The following is an 18,718-nucleotide window of genomic DNA, read 5'->3' as shown; positions in this document are numbered from 1 at the left end:
ATAGTCTCAGTGTACTACCTCCCCCACCTGGTTGTGTCTGGTCTTATATTCTGTTACGATAGAATATCTTATCACCACTTAAACACTAAATAGTTAACTAGTCGCGAAAGACGACGACAGAAAAGAAAGATCGAAAAAGGAAGAGTTTGTCACACGGACGGAAAAGACGAAAGAAAGGAACTCGACGTGCGTTGTCGGCGAAATATCCTTCCACACTTACAAATCGACATATATATATATATATATATATATATATATATATATATATATATATACATATATATATATATATATATATATAATCTGCATTTCACATATATTCACATAGGTAACCAATATGTTTGTATAATAAACAGATTATATACCAGTTCTGTCCTGCATTGAGCACTCTTTATTGATAACATGAGTTTCATTGGATTTACATCTAGGAAACCATACTGAAACACTTATCAAAATATTCTGTGGATTTATATTAAAAAACCTTGTTAAACTTTGTGACATATTTTTATTCTATGGAGGTCAGGCGCGAACGAACACCCCATAATTTTATTATACAATATTTCTTCAAACTGAAACATAATTATCAAAGTATACTTACGCAGATAAATATGAAAAGTCTTTATTAAAGTTTGTGCCTATTTCCATTCTATGGAGACCAGGCGCGAACGCAGACCCCACAATTTTATTATACCATCCCTATTTAAGTTAAAACATACTTATCCAAAATATTCTTAAGTACATCTATATCAAAAACACTTGTAAACATTTTTTTATTATCATACTTTGTGGACAAGGCGCGTACGCAGACCCCACAATTTTAATGAACTACCGTTCTGTCAGATCAAACATACCCATTCCTATGTCTCGATACATCTTCTATAATTATATGTGATCAGTTTTCTATAGTCAACCATATAGGAGTCTATTCGTGACCAGACACACACACACACACATTCAGCTTTATATATATATATATATATATATATATATATATATATATATATATATATATATATATATATATATCCTTCATTGAACTATGTACTATGTTCTTTTTTTGTAATATTCTAGTTGTTTGATTACTTATTCAACCTCGGATTTATTATCATTTCTGTATCGAAATTCACGGCATAACATTTTGTTTTTGAGCACGTTTGCTGCATTCACATATCATCTGGTTTACCGTTTCGTCTCTTTGTCCATAGTGTCTCCGTTTGCTGTTTCTTGTCTTTTGCTGACTTAATCTTTAATATAGTTGGTTCTAATCGCATTATTTTGTGCGGCTGTCAGCAGCGATTCTGTTTCTTTGTTTAGATGTCCTTTGCGTAGCCATGTTCATGTTTTCGTGATTACCTTCTCTTGTTATTATTATTCTTATCATCATCATCATCATCATCATCATCATATACAAGTGTTCTAAGAATGGCAATACAATGCAAAGAAAAATTAGAAATTAATACAATTGTGTTATGATAAAACTAAATGATGTAATATAAAATGTCGTTTTCTTACCGTTTATATTTTATATTTTATATTAGCATTTCTATGTACTTACTAGCTGGGGGACCGGAAGTTGCCTGAGATTCCATGATGATCAAAAAAACAATGATCTAATGATTATATTTTTATTGTCATCGAAATCGGTGAAATCGCCCATATTTTTATCAAATCGATTGATTGCCTGCTCTGGTTTGGGACGGTGAACCGAGAGGAAGCTTCACATGCTTCTCCGTAGTGACTTAGTCCGCAATATATTGTAGTTTACATTGCACTGTAGAGAACCTACTGTTGATTTTATTACATTGTTTTATACACACAATGACTTTAATTTTACTTTAACAGCAAATATCAAGTATCATCGTTCAGTTGTGATCTTAAGAGAAACATTCATTTCGAACGTGGCCTTATATCAAAGAACCCACTGTAGGTTTTGTATGCCTGGCCTTACTGCTTCAATTTAAGTTTAACATGAAAACGTCAAGCATCATGATGCAATAGTGCTTTAAACAGAAACATTCGTTTTTAACGCGTCCCTGCTATATCAAAGAATTTACTTTTGATTTTATATGTCGACCCTTTCGGCTTGTGCAGTAATAAAACTTCTCAAATGCATTTGTGAAGTTAGGCTGTGTAAGGTGTTAACTTTGGTCAATATCGCCTGTTCCTTCTTTCATCGGATTATTTCGATTGTTGATACTTATCGAGGACATTCCTATACAAAAGCTATCTAAAAACTCTGCGACGCTCATAAAGTATCTTCATGTTAAATTTCATAAAAATCTGTGCAGCCGTTTTCGAGTCTTAAGGGAACGATCTTCCACACGGACACACACACAGACAAAGTTCCTTTATATAATAGTAGGTTGTATTATCAAATGTATTTAAAATAGGAATGATCTTGATTTGGAAAGCATTGGGCTTTGCACGATTCAACAAAGATCATTCGTGTTGGGTTATAAGGTTATTCCTTTTCACATATCCATCATCAGTACGAATAATAGACACAACTAAAACCAAGCCCAATTGACACAACTAGTTACATATATGAAAAGCAGTCACGTGACAAAACATAAAAGGCATTTTACTTTTAAGATAGGAAAATAAAACACAGAAATTGTTCATTTAGTTGAACACTTATGATTGGTAAAATATGTGGCTGATTGTGCTTGGTTTTAGTTTCTCTTATTATTCGTCTCATTTTCTTTTGTTAATTTTCTTGTTTTGTTGTAGCTGGGGATGGGGCATCCACCCACTATCACATATATTCCAGCTGAAAGATTTTTTTAAAGATTTTTAAGTGCAATTGATTGAATCCGTCTGGCACTTGGTTCGCCGGATATATTTGCCAAATAGTTTTTTTTGTCGTGAGTCCAGTTGCTCACAGTATATGTATTAAATATATATACCAAACGTATGTATTAGCAGAACGAATAATAAGAGAAATAAAATTAAGTACAATTTATATATTAATTTTTAGTTGACATAACATCATAGAGAAACATTTTAAAAAAAACATAATTGTTTACCTTTTAAGACAAGATATGGCTATTTAGAGAACCCTGACGTTCTTCACTTTGCAAGATCCATGTGGGAGATGTCTAATTAATGGTAGTGAATTTTCAATATTTTCAGACTCTTTACAAGCAAAATCAAGGGAAATCACTCAGCGACGCTCAAATTCGATGCACCACGTGATCAATTCCCTACATGAAAGACATTAGTTTTTACTCTACCTTGCAAGATAGTGATATAGATATATGGTGCCTCAGATATTGTTTCTTTCTGGGGAACCCTTGTGGGAGACGCTCATGGGTGAGAAACTCTCGATATTCTTCAACTCTTTTCAACTAAAACTAAAGAAAACAAAGCAGCCCGGATGGACCTCAAATAAAGCTCCTAACAATAAGCATGCCAATAAAATGCTGAACGCTATCATCGCAATAACATCATTACCACTTGTGTCTAATTCTGAACCAAACTAACAAATTTCGATTGGTCGGCAGGTGCTTTGTGAAATACGCAAGGTTACGTGCAAAAAAAGATGTCTAGAGGAAGACACACAGCATAAATAGAAAAATAAAATAATTATTGAACAGATAAACAGTAAAAAAATATTTACAAAAAAAAAGAGTGTAAGGGAAACAAAACCAATTTTAGGTTAATCTAGCTTTTACGCGGTGTAAATAATAACCGAGTACAAGGAATAATATATTACTTTGATCAGAATATAAGATCAGAAAATCAATATTTACAAAGAGTTCTTTGTGAGGGAGTTTGCAATGTGCTTGTTTCAGGAATTCCTTACGACCAGATTTTATCCAAAGAAAAATAAGCCAGTGTCATAAATACTTGAAAAGTCGCCCCAAAATAGCGTTCCTTCTCAGGGCCGATTTAATAACTTTGTTTATGACGCTATTAGCGTTTATCTATAGTCGTTGTGGATAGAACTTTCTAGAATTTCTAAAATGGAATACTACGACTTGGAACTTTATAGAGCCATCGGAAAAAGAACACTTTTCTGTTCTATTTTTAGAACTCTCCAGAAACACTCATGAAGAACCTTTTTTCTTTTTTAATAGTAATGCAATGCATTTTAATAGCAAAAGTTTTATATTATATATTATATAATTATTATTAGATATAATATAATAAATTTATATTATATATGTTATATTATTATAATATTAATTTTATATTATTATTATTAATAATTATTATTATTATTATTATTTATATTCAGATATTTTATATTCATTTTATATTTATATTATATTTTATATTATTATTCATGTAAGATATTATAATTGCGTGTGTGTGTGTGTGTGTGCGTGTGTGCGTGTGCGTGTGTGTCAAATGTCAACAATAATCATCTGATGCGTTCAAAATTATTGACTGATACTCAACATTATCAACACCATCATATGACATATATGGGAAATGACTGTTTGTATGGCCAGCTAAGACTTGAAAAATATCCAGCAAACACCCAAAAGTTAGTATTTCTTCGTCAGCATAACCCGTAATGTATCATATCATATCTAAAAATAATTTAAATATATTTATTATTTGTCGGTCAAATGGCCATTTTATCACATTATGTGATCTAGACGTATGGTATAATTTATCATGGAAAGGGAAGTAACTCTGTTTTTCTCAGAGTAATTTCATTTATGCTGACTTGAATTGTGTATGTGTCCTGAGAGAGGAATGGGCTGGGCAGAGAACAAAGAGGTGGTTTCCTTATGCCGACTCGAGTTGTGTGCGCATCTAGAGGGAGGAATGAGCTGGGTGAAGACGAAAGAGGTGGTGGGGAGGGACAAAGAGAAAGAAGGTTAGAAGTTAGGTTGCACTTGCCTCGGTTAATGCCGGATGTCCCTACTAGTTTGTATCTAATTATTACCCAACTTAAGGAGTTTTGGTTGAAATTTTCGTTTGGTTACTTAATGCGCAGGTGCTTTGTGAAAGACGCGGACGAAAAGTGCACATCGAAGATGACGGAAAAATGCGGCATCATCAAACATCATGACATCTTTAGTTCGTGCATCAAAGTGCTGGAGACATCAATCGTGGCTGAATACTATGAATCCTGCACAATTGACGTGTGCGCTTACTTAAACAACACAAAGGAGATACATTCAATTTTATGTAAATCGTTCGAAGGATTTGCTAGAGAATGTGAAAAAGTTGGAGTCACTGTGAACTGGAGGGAGACAACTGGCTGTGGTAAGTTAAATGATTACCTTATTTTATATTTATTTTGTTTTGTTCTTAAGTCTTTTATTTAATACACAGAGTGTAACTTCATGAGGGAAGAGAGACGGACCCCTCCCCCCCCAAAAAAAAAGAAATTATATATATATATATATATATATATATATATATATGTATTGTTGTCACACGCAGCAGTACGACTGCGACAACCGCCAAGTCAACTGCACATAAACGTAAACCGAACGCTTTCATCTACACGAATCAACATGAAAAATACCGCCGATGCGACCCGACACGGTACCAAACACTTCCGTCGACACAACACAGTACGGTCCCAATTGATTTCGACCTGACACAATCCCGAACAATTCTATCAACACGATCCCGAACAACTCCGTCACGCTACCAGAGCAACATCCGCAGTTATTCGCTTGTGAGGAAACTAGAGAAGGCTTACCGCAAAAGCGTGCTCGTGTCTGTCTGTTGTGTAGGCTGAGAATGAAAAACGAAAAGATTCAAGATGGCGACCATGGTCTTTTAATGTCCACGGTCTCGAAGAGTTCTCGAAAAATCGCGTCTCACACGTGATTTTGAGGTGTGCCCGGGCACCGTAAAAGCAGGTTGCTGGGGGGAGAAGACAGAGGCGTTCAGATCTGTGTAGAGTGAACATCCTCAAACTTTTCCGAACTTGTTTACATTGGACTTGAAGGCAACGATATTGTAGTCGGTCAAGAAGCAAGCCAGCAGAACAGTGTTCCATAGGCGGGCAGTTCTAAGAAAGAAGCGTTCAGACCTGTGTAGAGTGAACATCGTCGTGCGACTTGTCAGACTTTTCCGATTCATTTCTGAACAACTCTGGCATCGTCTTTTTGTAAACCTGAGACGAACTCATTTTTCGCCGTAAGTAGCCTCGACTAAGGCACTGACATACAAGTGTAAAGCGCTTCCGTGCATTCCCGTCACACGGAGTACAAGGGAGATTTTTTTTAGTATGTTAAATAAGCAATATTTTTACAAAAAAAAAACATATTTAAAATCGAATTTGCACAAATATCATTGATGATATATTTTTATCTAAATCTATTAACACACCTTTGCTTTAATGATTGCTTCTATTATGGTCCGTAACCGACAGCAAGCTGAAATTAAGTGACCTCTATTTATTTCGGATATCACTTGAACAATGGAAGCCTTTTAGTGATGCTATGGTACCACGAGGATGTCGATTAATGCCCCTTTCAACAACGCTCCACATTAATAATCATCGAATTTAAGTCTTTCGAGAAAGTGGTATCTACTTTGTGCTCAGCGATCGCAAAAATTCTGGTAATTAGTCCTGAGCTACAATGGATTTGTGAGAAGGTGCAGAGTTGTTGAAAGACATATGAACCACCCTCGCATACTTGATCCATCCATGGCTTGACCGTCGTTTTCAGGATATAATGGTATCCAGTAGCATTGACATATACGGCATAATCGCGTTGACACACCGGTTCCCGTTAGATCACCGAAGTTAAGCAACGTTGAGCCTGGTCATTACTAAAATGGGTGACCAATTTGGGAAGTCCATGTGCTGTATGTAGGAGGACATCGACACCTCCCTGCAAAAAGTTGCAAAAAGCTAACGTCGTCATCTCCCCTAACGGGGATATACATGCGACTGGGGACCGCTTGTGAATTTCATACTCCAATGAAACTTCCTCCTTCGGAGGAAGCCAGTTAAACCCTGAATAGGGTTGGCGCTGACTGCACACACACACACACACACAGAGTAGCATTGACGCTAAGACTTGTAAAGTTGTTGGAATCTTGCGGGAATTCCAGATAAAACTATCGCCTTGTTATCAGCAAGAACTACACAACTTGTGCCGGATGATGCAAATTTGAATCACAATTATAAACGAGAGAAGCGGAGAGTGGTGGAAATATGGAGAGATTTGTAATCAGTCTGACTCCAGGACACTATTTGCTATTGTTCGTTTTTTGTGTTGTAACAGAGCCGGTGACGCGTATGTAGCAGCAGCGACATAACACATATGCAAATGACTAAGCCAGTGCGGGAGGTTACGTCGCAGCTGAGGAAGAGAAGGGAAAGAAAAGCGACGAGAAAAAAAAACACGTCGGTTGCGAGAGAAACTGGGAGGTTTATGTGAGTGCGAGAGTTACTTTTAAAAAAGATACAATCCGAAGATTGATCAAAAAATGTCGAATGATCCGTGTGCTGTAGAGTGAGTTGCAAACATAGCAGTGGAAGAAAAAGCAGAGATTTTAAAAATAATCACGTGGGCGGCGACAGCGAGACGAAGTACATGTCGGCGAGAGAGATCTGAAAAATCTGCATGACGGCGACTAGACTTGACCAGACGTGTCGGCGTGGAACCAGAAGTCACGCGTTTTGTTAACAACGTGGCGAACGAAGAGACTTGTAAAACCTAAACGTAGGCGTAGTTTGGAAAGCACCATGAATTAGTGCCTTTTATTTCAACTAAAAAAAGCTGTCGAATTTCTGTCCTTTGTTCCTTAGCGAGACTGTTGTGCACAGCATTGGTTCCGTGTTAACAGATGTAGCTACATTTTATGAAATTTATGAGCTGAGTTTCGATGTTGACGGATTTAATCCTATACAGATATAGGTTATTGTAAGGTTAATGGTTAGATGAGTGGAAAACACTAACCTAAAGTGAATTCACAGCGAACATATTTAAAAGTAAAAAGAATATTCGACGTTGTATAGAATAGAGACGTTATATAGAATATTCGACCTTATATAGAATAGAGACGTTATATAGAATATTCGACCTTATATAGAATAGAGACGTTATATAGAATATTCGATGTTATATAGAATATTCGACGTTATACAGAATAGAGACATTATATAGAATAGAGACTTTACATACAAAATTCGACGTAATATAGAATATTCGACGTAATATAGAATAGATATGTTATATAGAATAGAGACGTTATATAGAATAGAGACGTTATATAGAATATTTGACGTTATATAGAATATTCGGCTTTATATAGAATAGAAACATTATATAGAAAAATCGATGGTATAGAGAATATTCGACGTTATATAGAATAGATACGTTATATATACTAGAGACATTATATAGAATAAAGACGTTATATAGAATAGAGACGTTATATAGAATAGATACGTTGTATAGAATAGAGACGTTATATAGAATAAAACGTTATATAGACTAGAGACGTTATATAGAATAGAAACGTTATATAGAATAGAGACGTTATATAGAATATAAATGTCATATAGAATAGAGACGTTATATAGAATATTCGACGTTATATAGAATAGACACGTTGTATAGAATAGAGACGTTATATAGAATAGAAAAAAAAGATTTAAAAAAAGATACGTTATATAGAATAGAGACGTTATATAGACTAGAGACGTTATATAGAATATTCGATTTTATATCGAATAGAAACGTTATATAGAATAGAGACGTTATATAGAATAGAGACAGTAGATATATTATTCGACGTTATATAGAATAGAAACGTTATATAGAATATTCGACGTTATATAGATTAGATACATTATAAAGAATATTCGACGTTATATAGAATATTTGACGTTATATAGAATAAAGACGTTATATATAATAGAGACGTTATATATAATAGAGACGTTATATAGAATATCAATGTCATATAGAATACAGACGTTATATGGAATATTCGACGTTATATAGAATAGAAACGTTATATAGAATAGAAACGTTATATAGAATAGAGACGTTATATAGAATAGAGACGTTATACAGAATAGATACGTTATATAAAATAGAAACGTTATATAGAATAGAAACGTTATATTGAATAGAGACGTTATATAGAATAGAGACGTTATATAGAATGGAAAGGTTATATAGAATAGAGAGGTTATATAGAATATTCGGCCTTCTATAGAATAGCAACGTTATATAGAATAGAGACGTTATATAGAATAGAGGCGTTATATAGAATATTCGATGTTATATAGAATATTCGACGTTATATAGAATAGATACATTATATAGAATAGGGACGTTATATAGAATATTCGACGTTATATAGATTAGATACGTTATATAGAATAGAGAAGTTATATAGAATAGAGACGTGATATATAATAGAGACCTTATATAGAATATAAACGTTATATAGAATAGAGACGTTATATAGAATATTCGACTTTATATACAATAGAAACGTTAAATAAAAAAGGAACGTTATATAGAATAGTTTATGCTATAGAACAAACTCGGTAAAAAGAAAAGAAATTATGCTAATTTATTTAGAGGACAGTAGACCTTTTTTTAAGTAGGATACTTAATAAAATCAGCCATCGAAAAGCAAATTTTTTTTCTTTTTGTAGGGGGGAAAAATAGATAAAATAACGTTAATAAGATATCAGTGACCTTCTCCCCTGCTACCTTGTACACTGGCATTTCCTCTCCTGACACCTGTTCCGGGTGTTTTTTTGTTTGTTTTTTTATAGCTATAAACCTATGCTCTTGATCCGTCATTTCATCGAAATACCAAGATGAGGGGCTCCTATGTCTTACACAACAATTTATCAGTCTGTACAATTGTCTGTAAACTGATATCATTAAAAAATAGATAAGCTCTGTTTTATTCCAATAACCTTACACGTTTCCTTTCTTGTCAAATTAGCCAAACGCATTACAAACGGATTTCCTTTTACGATAGAAGGTAGAACTGAAGCAGTATACTTAATATGTACAATACGTGCGTACTAAACTAAACCACCTTTGCTACCTATATATAATCGCCTATACTGAATCCTCATCAACTCACAACTTTCTGTATCCTCAGACTCTTAATTTCTCAAATCTTACATCACCAAGACATTCTTCTGAATAGATACAAAAATTTGTTGTACAATCATTGGGAAGACTCTACCCTAATAAGAGAAAAATCCAAGTTGTCCTCGACGGTCGTACATCTAAACAATATGACATAAATGCGGGAGTCTCCCTGATAAAATTGTATCGGAGATGGGTATATTTGCCGATGACACCAGTCTCTATAACAGATATAGGGGAAAACAAATGAACACATATCCAGGGAAATGGCAGAAACACTAGAGGATTACCTCCAATCTGTAGTGGAATGGGTACAAATTTGGATGGTCACATTCGATGCTTGTTTCCTTCAATAACTACAAGAAACTTTCTCTACCACCAATGGGTAAGAACACATTGCCTGAAAGTACTTCTTTTAAACTCCTCAGCATAACGTTTACAGGGAATATGAACTGGAATAGATACATTGAGAGCATTGCCAAGGCTGCTGCAAGGAAGGTTGGCTCCCTCTACCGTGCAATAAAATGACTTACACCTGAAAGTATCCTGTACCTCGATAAGGCTACCATTCGCCCATGTATGGAGTACTGTTGTCACATTTGGGCTGGTGCATCTGCTGCTTGTCTCTCATTCCTGGACAGGGTTCAAAAGAGAGTCGCCAACCTGATAGGTTCTGAACTGTCATTTAGGCTTCGGCCTCTGTTCTATCGACGAGATGTTGCATCCCTCTGCCTGTTCTACAAATACTTTAATGGTGAATGCTCTGACGAACTGCAAACACTTGTACCTCCTCGACGTAACTACCCCCGACAAACTCGACAAGCTAGTAAGTCTCCTCCCTTTACAGTAGAGCTCCCTAGGTGCAAGAAAGCCTTTTACTCATATAGTTTCTTCCCCAGAACTGCAGGTTTTTGGAACTCCCTTCCGGGATTCTGCTTTCCCAACTGTACTGATATGCAGAAGTTCAGGTGTAATGTGAACAAACATCTTTCTACTCATCTCCCTTCATAATGCCCCTGAAAATTAAGTCCCTGATAGTAGCCCCTGCTTCAAAGTGGCACTGTGCCTTGTTTGGGGTGAAAAATGAATAATGAAAAATACGTTATATAGAATAGAGACGTTATATAGAATAAAAACGTTATATAGAATAGAGACGGTATATAGAATAGAAAAGTTCTTTAGAATAGAGACGGTATATAGAATAGATATGTTATATAGAATAGAGACGTTATATAGAATGGATAGGTATAAAGAATAGAAACGCTATATAGAATGGAAACGTTGTATAGAATATTCGACGTTATATAGAATAAATAAGTTATGTACAATTGGAACCTTATATAGAATAGATACGTTATATAGAATAAGGACGTAATATAGAATAGAGACGTTATATAGAATAGAGACGTTATATAGAATAGACGTTTTATTGATTAGAGACGTTATATAGAATAGAGACGTTATATAGAATGGAAACGTTGTATAGAATAGAGACGTTATATAAAAAAGATACGTTATATAGAGTAGATACGTTATAAAGAATAGATACGTTTTATAAAATAGTTGACATTATATAGAAGACAAACGTTATATAGAATAGATACGTTATATAAAATAGAAACGTTCTATGGAATAGGAACATTATATAGAATAGAGACGTTATATAGAATAGAGACATTATATAGATTAAAAGGTTATATAGAATATAGACGTTATATAGAACATTCGACGTTATATAGAACATTCGACGTTATATAGAATAGAGACCTTATATAGAATAGAGGTTATATAGAATATTTCACTTTCTATAAAATAACGACGTCATATTGAATAGAGACGTTATATAGAATATTCGACGTTATATAGAACTTCGATGTTATATAGAATATTCGACGTTATATAGAATAGAGATATTATATAGAATAAAGACGTCATATAAAATATTTGACATTATATAGAATATTCGACGTTATATAAATGATTCGACGTTATATAGAATAGATATGTTATATAGAATAGAGATGTTATATAGAATACAGACGTTCTATAGAATGGAGAGACTATATAAAATAGAAAGACATTGTATAGAATATTTGACGTTATAAAGAATTGATACGTTATATAGAATAGAGACGTTATATAGAATAGAAACGTTGTATAGAACAGAGACGTTATACAGAATGGATACAGTATAAAGAATAGAAACGCTATATAGAATAGAAACGTTGTATAGAATATCCGACGTTATATAGAATAGATACGTTATATAGAATAGACACCTTATATAGAATAGATTCGTTATATACAATAGAAACGTTATATAGAATAGAGACTTTGTATAGAATAGAGACGTTTTATAGAATAGAGATGTTTTATAGAATATTCGACGTTATATAGAATATTCGACATTATATAGAATGGAAACGTTATATAGAATAGACACGTCTTATAGAATATTCGACCTTATATAGAATAGAAACGTTATATAGAATAGATACGTTATATAGAATAGAAACGTTATATAGAATAGAGACGTTGTATAGAATAGAAACGTTTTATAGAATATTCGACGTTATGTAGAATATTCGACGTTATATAGAATGGAAACGCTATAAAGAATAGATACATCTTATAGAATATTCGACCTTATATAGAATAGAAACGTTATATAGAATAGATAAGTTATATAAAATAGAAACGTTATATAGAACATTCGACGCTATATAGAATAGAGACGTTATATAGAATATTCGACCTTCTCTAGAATACCGACGTTATATAGAATAGAGACGTTATATAGAATAGAGACGTTATATAGAATAGAGACATTATATAGAATATTCGATGTTATATAGAATATTCGACATTATACAGAATAGAGACATTATATAGAATATTCGACGTTATATAGAATAGAGACGTGATATAGAATATAAACGTTATATAGAATAGAGACATTATATAGAATATTCGACGTTTTATAGAATATTCGACGTTTTATAGTATAGAGACGTGATATATAATAGAGACCTTATATAGAATAGAAACGTTATATAGAACTGAGACCTTATATGGAATAGAAACGTTATATAGAATAGAGACGGTATGTAGAATAGAAACGTTGTATTTAATAGAGACGGTATATAGAATAGATACCTAATATAGAATTAAGACATTATATAGAATGGATACGGTATAAAAAATAGAGACGCTATATAGAATAGAAACGTTGTATAGAATATTCACCATTATATAAAATAGATACGTTATGTAGAATTGGAACGTTATATAGAATAGATACGTTATATAGAATAGAGACGTTATAAAGAATAGAGACTATATATAGAATAGATATTTTATATATATAATATAGACGTTATATAGAATATTCGATTTTATATCGAATAGAAACGTTATATAGAATAGAGACGTTATATAGAATAGAGACAGTAGATAGATTATTCGACATTATTTAGAATAGAAACGTTATATAGAATATTCGAGGTTATATAGAATATTCGAGGTTATATAGAATATTCGACGTTATATAGAATAGAAACGGTGTATAGAAGGGAGACGTTATTTAGAATAGAAACATTATATAGAATATTCCACGTTATATAGAATATTCGACGTTATATAGAATGGAGACGTTATATAGAATAGAAACGTTATAATGAATAGAGACGTTCTATAGAATAGAAAAGTTATATAGATTAGAAAAATTATATAGAATATTCGACGTTATATAGAATAGAAACGTTATATCGAATAGAAACGTTATATAGAATAGAGACGTTATATAGAATAGAAACGTTATATAGAATAGAAACGTTATATAAAATAGAAACGTTATATAGAATAGAAACGTTATATAGAATAGAAACGTTGTATAGAATAGAAATGTTATATAGAATAGAAAAAATATATAGAATATTCGACGTTATATAGAATAGAAACGTTATATCGAATAGAAACGTTATATACAATAGAAACGTTATAGACAATAGAAACGTTAGACAACGAACAGAATAAAAGAACTGAAACACTCTTGTTCTTATCCATCAACAAAGAGAACTGACTGAAAATAAACTGCAGTGTTGAAAAGAATGAAGATGAATAGTTTATATATAAAAATACAATGGAATTTTTTAAAGTAAAATACAAAACAGAAATCTTCTTGGCGACGTTACCATGTTCCTTTGTATACGCTTACTGCACAGGTTGTGATCGTTTGCTCGTTGTGCTGGTCTAAAGTTGCTATGTTGGTTGCGTCATTTCGGTCAGTGTGTAGTTCATCTTCTAAATAAAATCACAACTTCAGTTTAAATGAGTTACAATGTTTTTTTTTAAGGTTAAAATGATACTCGTTTTTTTTCCCCCTGAAAAAAGACCTGCCACTGAGAACGCTTAACCCGACCAAATCAAAATACAAATCCAATCGAACACAAACAAGTCATCTGTCACCGAAAACCAACGCTAGAATATATACAGCTATTCTGCGACCACACTAAAAACGATTAATTGGAATAATCAGCTGCCGAATTATTAATATAAAAAAAACTATTGTCTAGGGGTCCCGCATTTCGCCGGGCATTATCTTTTGAAAAAACTCAAATAGATTATAACCATTGCAGAGAAGGTTTTTCTGTAGAAACATTAACAGGTGGTTGAATCGAATTCTGGTTGGTGGAACTCCAGGTTAGAGATTTCAACTTCTAGGTAGGTTTCTTTTCCCTTCGTCAAATATTTCTCATCTACAGTAAGTCTGTTATTCGTGTGCATTGCAAACATGCAACCACTTAGTGCATGTTTACATGTAAAAGTTTTTCTTTTTCCAATAGTACTTTCTCTACCAAGGCTTGGGAGTCTAGTTTACCGTACAATTTTATCGATAGTTGTAAGAAGAAATATGTATTAATGACGTCCCATGTGGAACACACATTGAATGCAATAATCATCTTGTCGCTTGCACTAGTAGAATAAGGTTATATAAAATTTTCATTTGTTTTATTTCAGGATTGAGCTGCGGCGTCAACGAAGTGTACAAGTATAAAGCTCTTGTTTGCCAGTCATCTTGTGTTGACATCCACCCCACATGCACAGCATATACAGAAGCCTGTGTGTGCAAACCTGGTTACATCCTCAGCAACAGTGGATGCGTAAAGAAAGAAAAATGTGGCTGTTCTTACAATGGTCGGTATATGCAAGTGAGTGACGTTTTCTAAGTTCATGACAAAAGAAACCAAAAGACAAAATATTTTGTCTATGATGAAAGTCTCTAATAAAAAAAAAAATTATTGGCAAATGTCACAATTGGGTAGACAGTCGACACGACTTTATTTCCTATCTTTCATGCAAAGTGTGTCAGGCTTTAAAAACTGGGTTATCATCATCATCATCATCATCATCATCTTACCGTTTCACCCCATCTCGAGGCCCATCGTCGACAGTGTACAAGTAAACCTTCAGGAGCATGCCTCAGTTAGAGGACAGTCTGTAAGGATGCGTGCGATAGCCTGCGCGTGGAGGCCGCGGGATACTACGCGCGCTCTGTACATATCCTCACTTTAACAGGATATCTCGTGTTTTTGGCAAAGTGTAAACATGTTAATCAAAACGACTGAGTGTGACGGTAAATTGTCCTAAAATGGTCGATGTGTTAACGCCTTATCAATTTCGAAGCTAAGGTAAAAACTGGTGTGTTAATACAGCAGACGATGGGCTGAACGAACAACGAAAAACTCGCCAAACACAGTAACTCTTAAATAATATACAGATATTTATATGATAAAATAGTATCTATATAAGGTATTTAGTTCTCTCCCAGTGCAGAAACTGTGATACCAGGATCAGAAAGTGTGATTAAGAAATCGACGCCCCCGGAGCATATATATAATATAATACATAAGGTACACAAGTTTAAATCTATTGAATTACAATTTTAGACGGTATTAATCATTCATTCAATATATAGTATTTATAGTATTTCACTTATATATATGTGTGTGTGTGTGTGTGTGTGTGTGTGTGTGTGTGTGTGTGTGTGTGTGTGTGTGTGTGTGTGTGTGTGTGTGTGTGTGTGTGTGTACAGACAGACAGACAGACAGATAGATAGATAGATAGATAAATAGATAGATAGATAGATAGATAGATAGATAGATATGGAAATTCTGAATGAAATCATTATTAGCACATAAATTGGAAATTTAATTTGAAACGATAACGTAAAAAGAATTGCTTTGTCTCGCATATTGAGCTTTCTTTATCTGTTAGGGATTATCTTATAAATATTGATGCTAATATGTATTTGAACTTTAGGTTTACAGTATTATACCATCTGTAATTCTACGACAATTCAGTATTTCATTTAATATATGTGTGTGTGTATGTGCGTGTGTGTATAAATGAAAATTTAGAATAAAATTCAGTAAATTTTAAAATATTAACTACAAATTTATTATTTAACGTTAGTTATTTCCTTAATCTATTACTTTTCATGCAAGCTTTTTATTTTTTATTTTTTGTTTTACTATGATCTGAATTGCAAAATTTATGACTTCTTAATAACATTATTTTGCTAACAAAAATTTCTTATGATGAGCCATTTTTGAAAAGCCCTGGATTAAGGAAATAACTTCAAATTATTGTATTCCTTGTCGAATAATAAATTTATCATAATTTTTTTTAATTTACTTTTATTTATACTATACTCATATATTGAACTTCTTGATCTGGTTGGGATTGTCTTATAAATAGGTATATGAACTTTAATTTTACAATATTATGCAAGCTGGAATATAAAGATACTTTCAAAAATCCAGTTATATATATTATATACAGAGAGAGGGGGGATAGATAGATAGAGATAGAGATATGTATTATCGATATAATAATATACTTTTCTGTGCTATTATTATATATAATATAATAATATCCTAAAACACTCCATATTCGTGCATTATGCCACTAAAATTGCACTATTATAAGAGTCAGATTTTTTTTTTACGCTAATTAAAAAATTAATTTTTTTTGCGTTTTGTGATTAAGTTGATGTCGCTAAAATACAGCAGTTCAAGCGTGCTTTTCTTAAGTTATATGCGCGCGCTCGCGTGCGTGTGTGCGTGTGTGTGTGTGGGGGGGGGTGTAAATACGGCATAATCGCGTTGACACACCGGTTCTCGTCAGATCACCGAAGTTAAACAACGTTGAGCCTGGTTAGTACCAGGTGGGTGACTATTTGGAAATTCTAGGCACTGTATATGCTCTCTGCTTATATTGGCATTTGTTTCCAGTCGTCCTGCACATATACTTCACTTGCCACTGGTATTTAATAATGTCGACTCATGAGAGGTGTGGTTGGAGATTGCGCACCTCCTGCCACAAAAATTTCACGCGCAGGTACCCCTACGTGGGTATCCACAGTCTGTCAAAGACTGAAGGAGCCTGTTTCTGGATGCGCCTGTTTTACAAGTACTTCTATGGAATGTAATCCGATGAGCGTTCTGCACTTGAATCTCCTCAGCCTAAATACTCCTGATCCATTCTACTAGTAGCAGAAATCCCATCCTAATCACTAGAAAATTCTTTTACTCTAATGGCTTTTTTTCACTGGACCGCTTACCTTGGGAGTTTTTTTCTGTGTTAGCTGTTAGTCCGTCCGTGGCAACATTTGAATTTAATAAATTTAGGTATAATATGGACAAACATTTTACTGATCAACTTCCAACCTCAGTTGCCTCTTATAAATCTGACTCATATCACAGTAGTCCTTTCCACTACAGTGGAAATATGCACGGCCTGGAGTGAACAAAAGTCGACAGTGATAAGAAATGAGTAATATATAAATTCAATCAACAATTTTAAATCCACTTAACAAATGATAGATAATTGGCGATGCATTAAAATGGTTCCTCATTCTAGGCTTCAATTTATGGACTCGTTATATAAATAAGTTAAATATGAATAATCAAAGAAAAAAACTACTAGATAAACACGATTGAAGCTTGGCAGACAACTCAGGCATAAACTGACGCTTAGCTATATCTATTGTAATGAATTTGAATACATCTGGTTTCTTCTTCCCCACAAGAATATGATTGGCTGATTACCTCATAAATAACGAATAGGAGAGACACTCAGGAGAGACGTCGAAAGGTACGACACAAACCTCACGCTTAAGGTTATACCAACATGCATTCATTAAGGCGACTTATCAGATTTTTTACTCGAATATAGTAGCCAAGACCACTCAGCTACTTCAAACGAATATATCCCTTTCGCAGGATATATCAATACCTATTATGGTTGGTTGCAGAATGGAGTGTGAATTTTATTAACAACTCCAAGGGATATTTTGTGGATAGGGATAGGGAGAGTCATTTTATATATATTAACATTATTTTCATTTGCTTTCTTTTGCTTAATATAAGGACTTTCATTTCTTTGTAATTTATTTTATAACAGGCAGGTTTTACATTCCCAAGTACTTATAATTTGGTAAGAACGTCCTTCTATGGCACAGATCATTTTAAAATGTTATAAGAATTTTTTATATAGAATAAAATAGTCCCTTGGAAAACATGAAATCTGCTCGTCATTTAAATGTGTTTTGATCTGTAATAATAAATATCTAACAATGCTTTTTTTAAATTAAAATATGAATA

The 18,718-nt window shown here is 33.4% G+C and overlaps 1 protein-coding gene and 2 pseudogenes across 1 annotated transcript in view; all 3 read left to right on the top strand.

The window, feature by feature from the left end:
• Window positions 1-4,961: 4,961 nt before the first annotated feature.
• The window catches only part of LOC145273652 (zonadhesin-like), a gene marked incomplete at its 3' end in the record, with an annotated part of 68,132 nt that continues 54,375 nt past the window's right edge, over window positions 4,962-18,718 (top strand). The window contains exons 1-2 of the mRNA XM_080127088.1: window positions 4,962-5,223; window positions 15,072-15,262. Of these exons, the coding sequence (XP_079983214.1) occupies window positions 4,992-5,223; window positions 15,072-15,262 (423 nt within the window). The remainder of the gene's footprint in view (window positions 5,224-15,071; window positions 15,263-18,718) is intronic.
• On the top strand, window positions 6,675-6,793 carry LOC145273653 (5S ribosomal RNA; annotated as a pseudogene).
• On the top strand, window positions 17,201-17,317 carry LOC145273654 (5S ribosomal RNA; annotated as a pseudogene).

This window comes from Euprymna scolopes, unplaced genomic scaffold, assembly GCF_053919585.1.
Source record: "Euprymna scolopes isolate OS-2025 unplaced genomic scaffold, ASM5391958v1 sca128, whole genome shotgun sequence".
In the NCBI taxonomy this organism is placed as follows: domain Eukaryota; kingdom Metazoa; phylum Mollusca; class Cephalopoda; order Sepiida; family Sepiolidae; genus Euprymna; species Euprymna scolopes.
The sequence above is the reverse complement of the archived record's forward strand: the minus strand, read 5'-3'. Positions and strand labels throughout refer to the sequence as shown.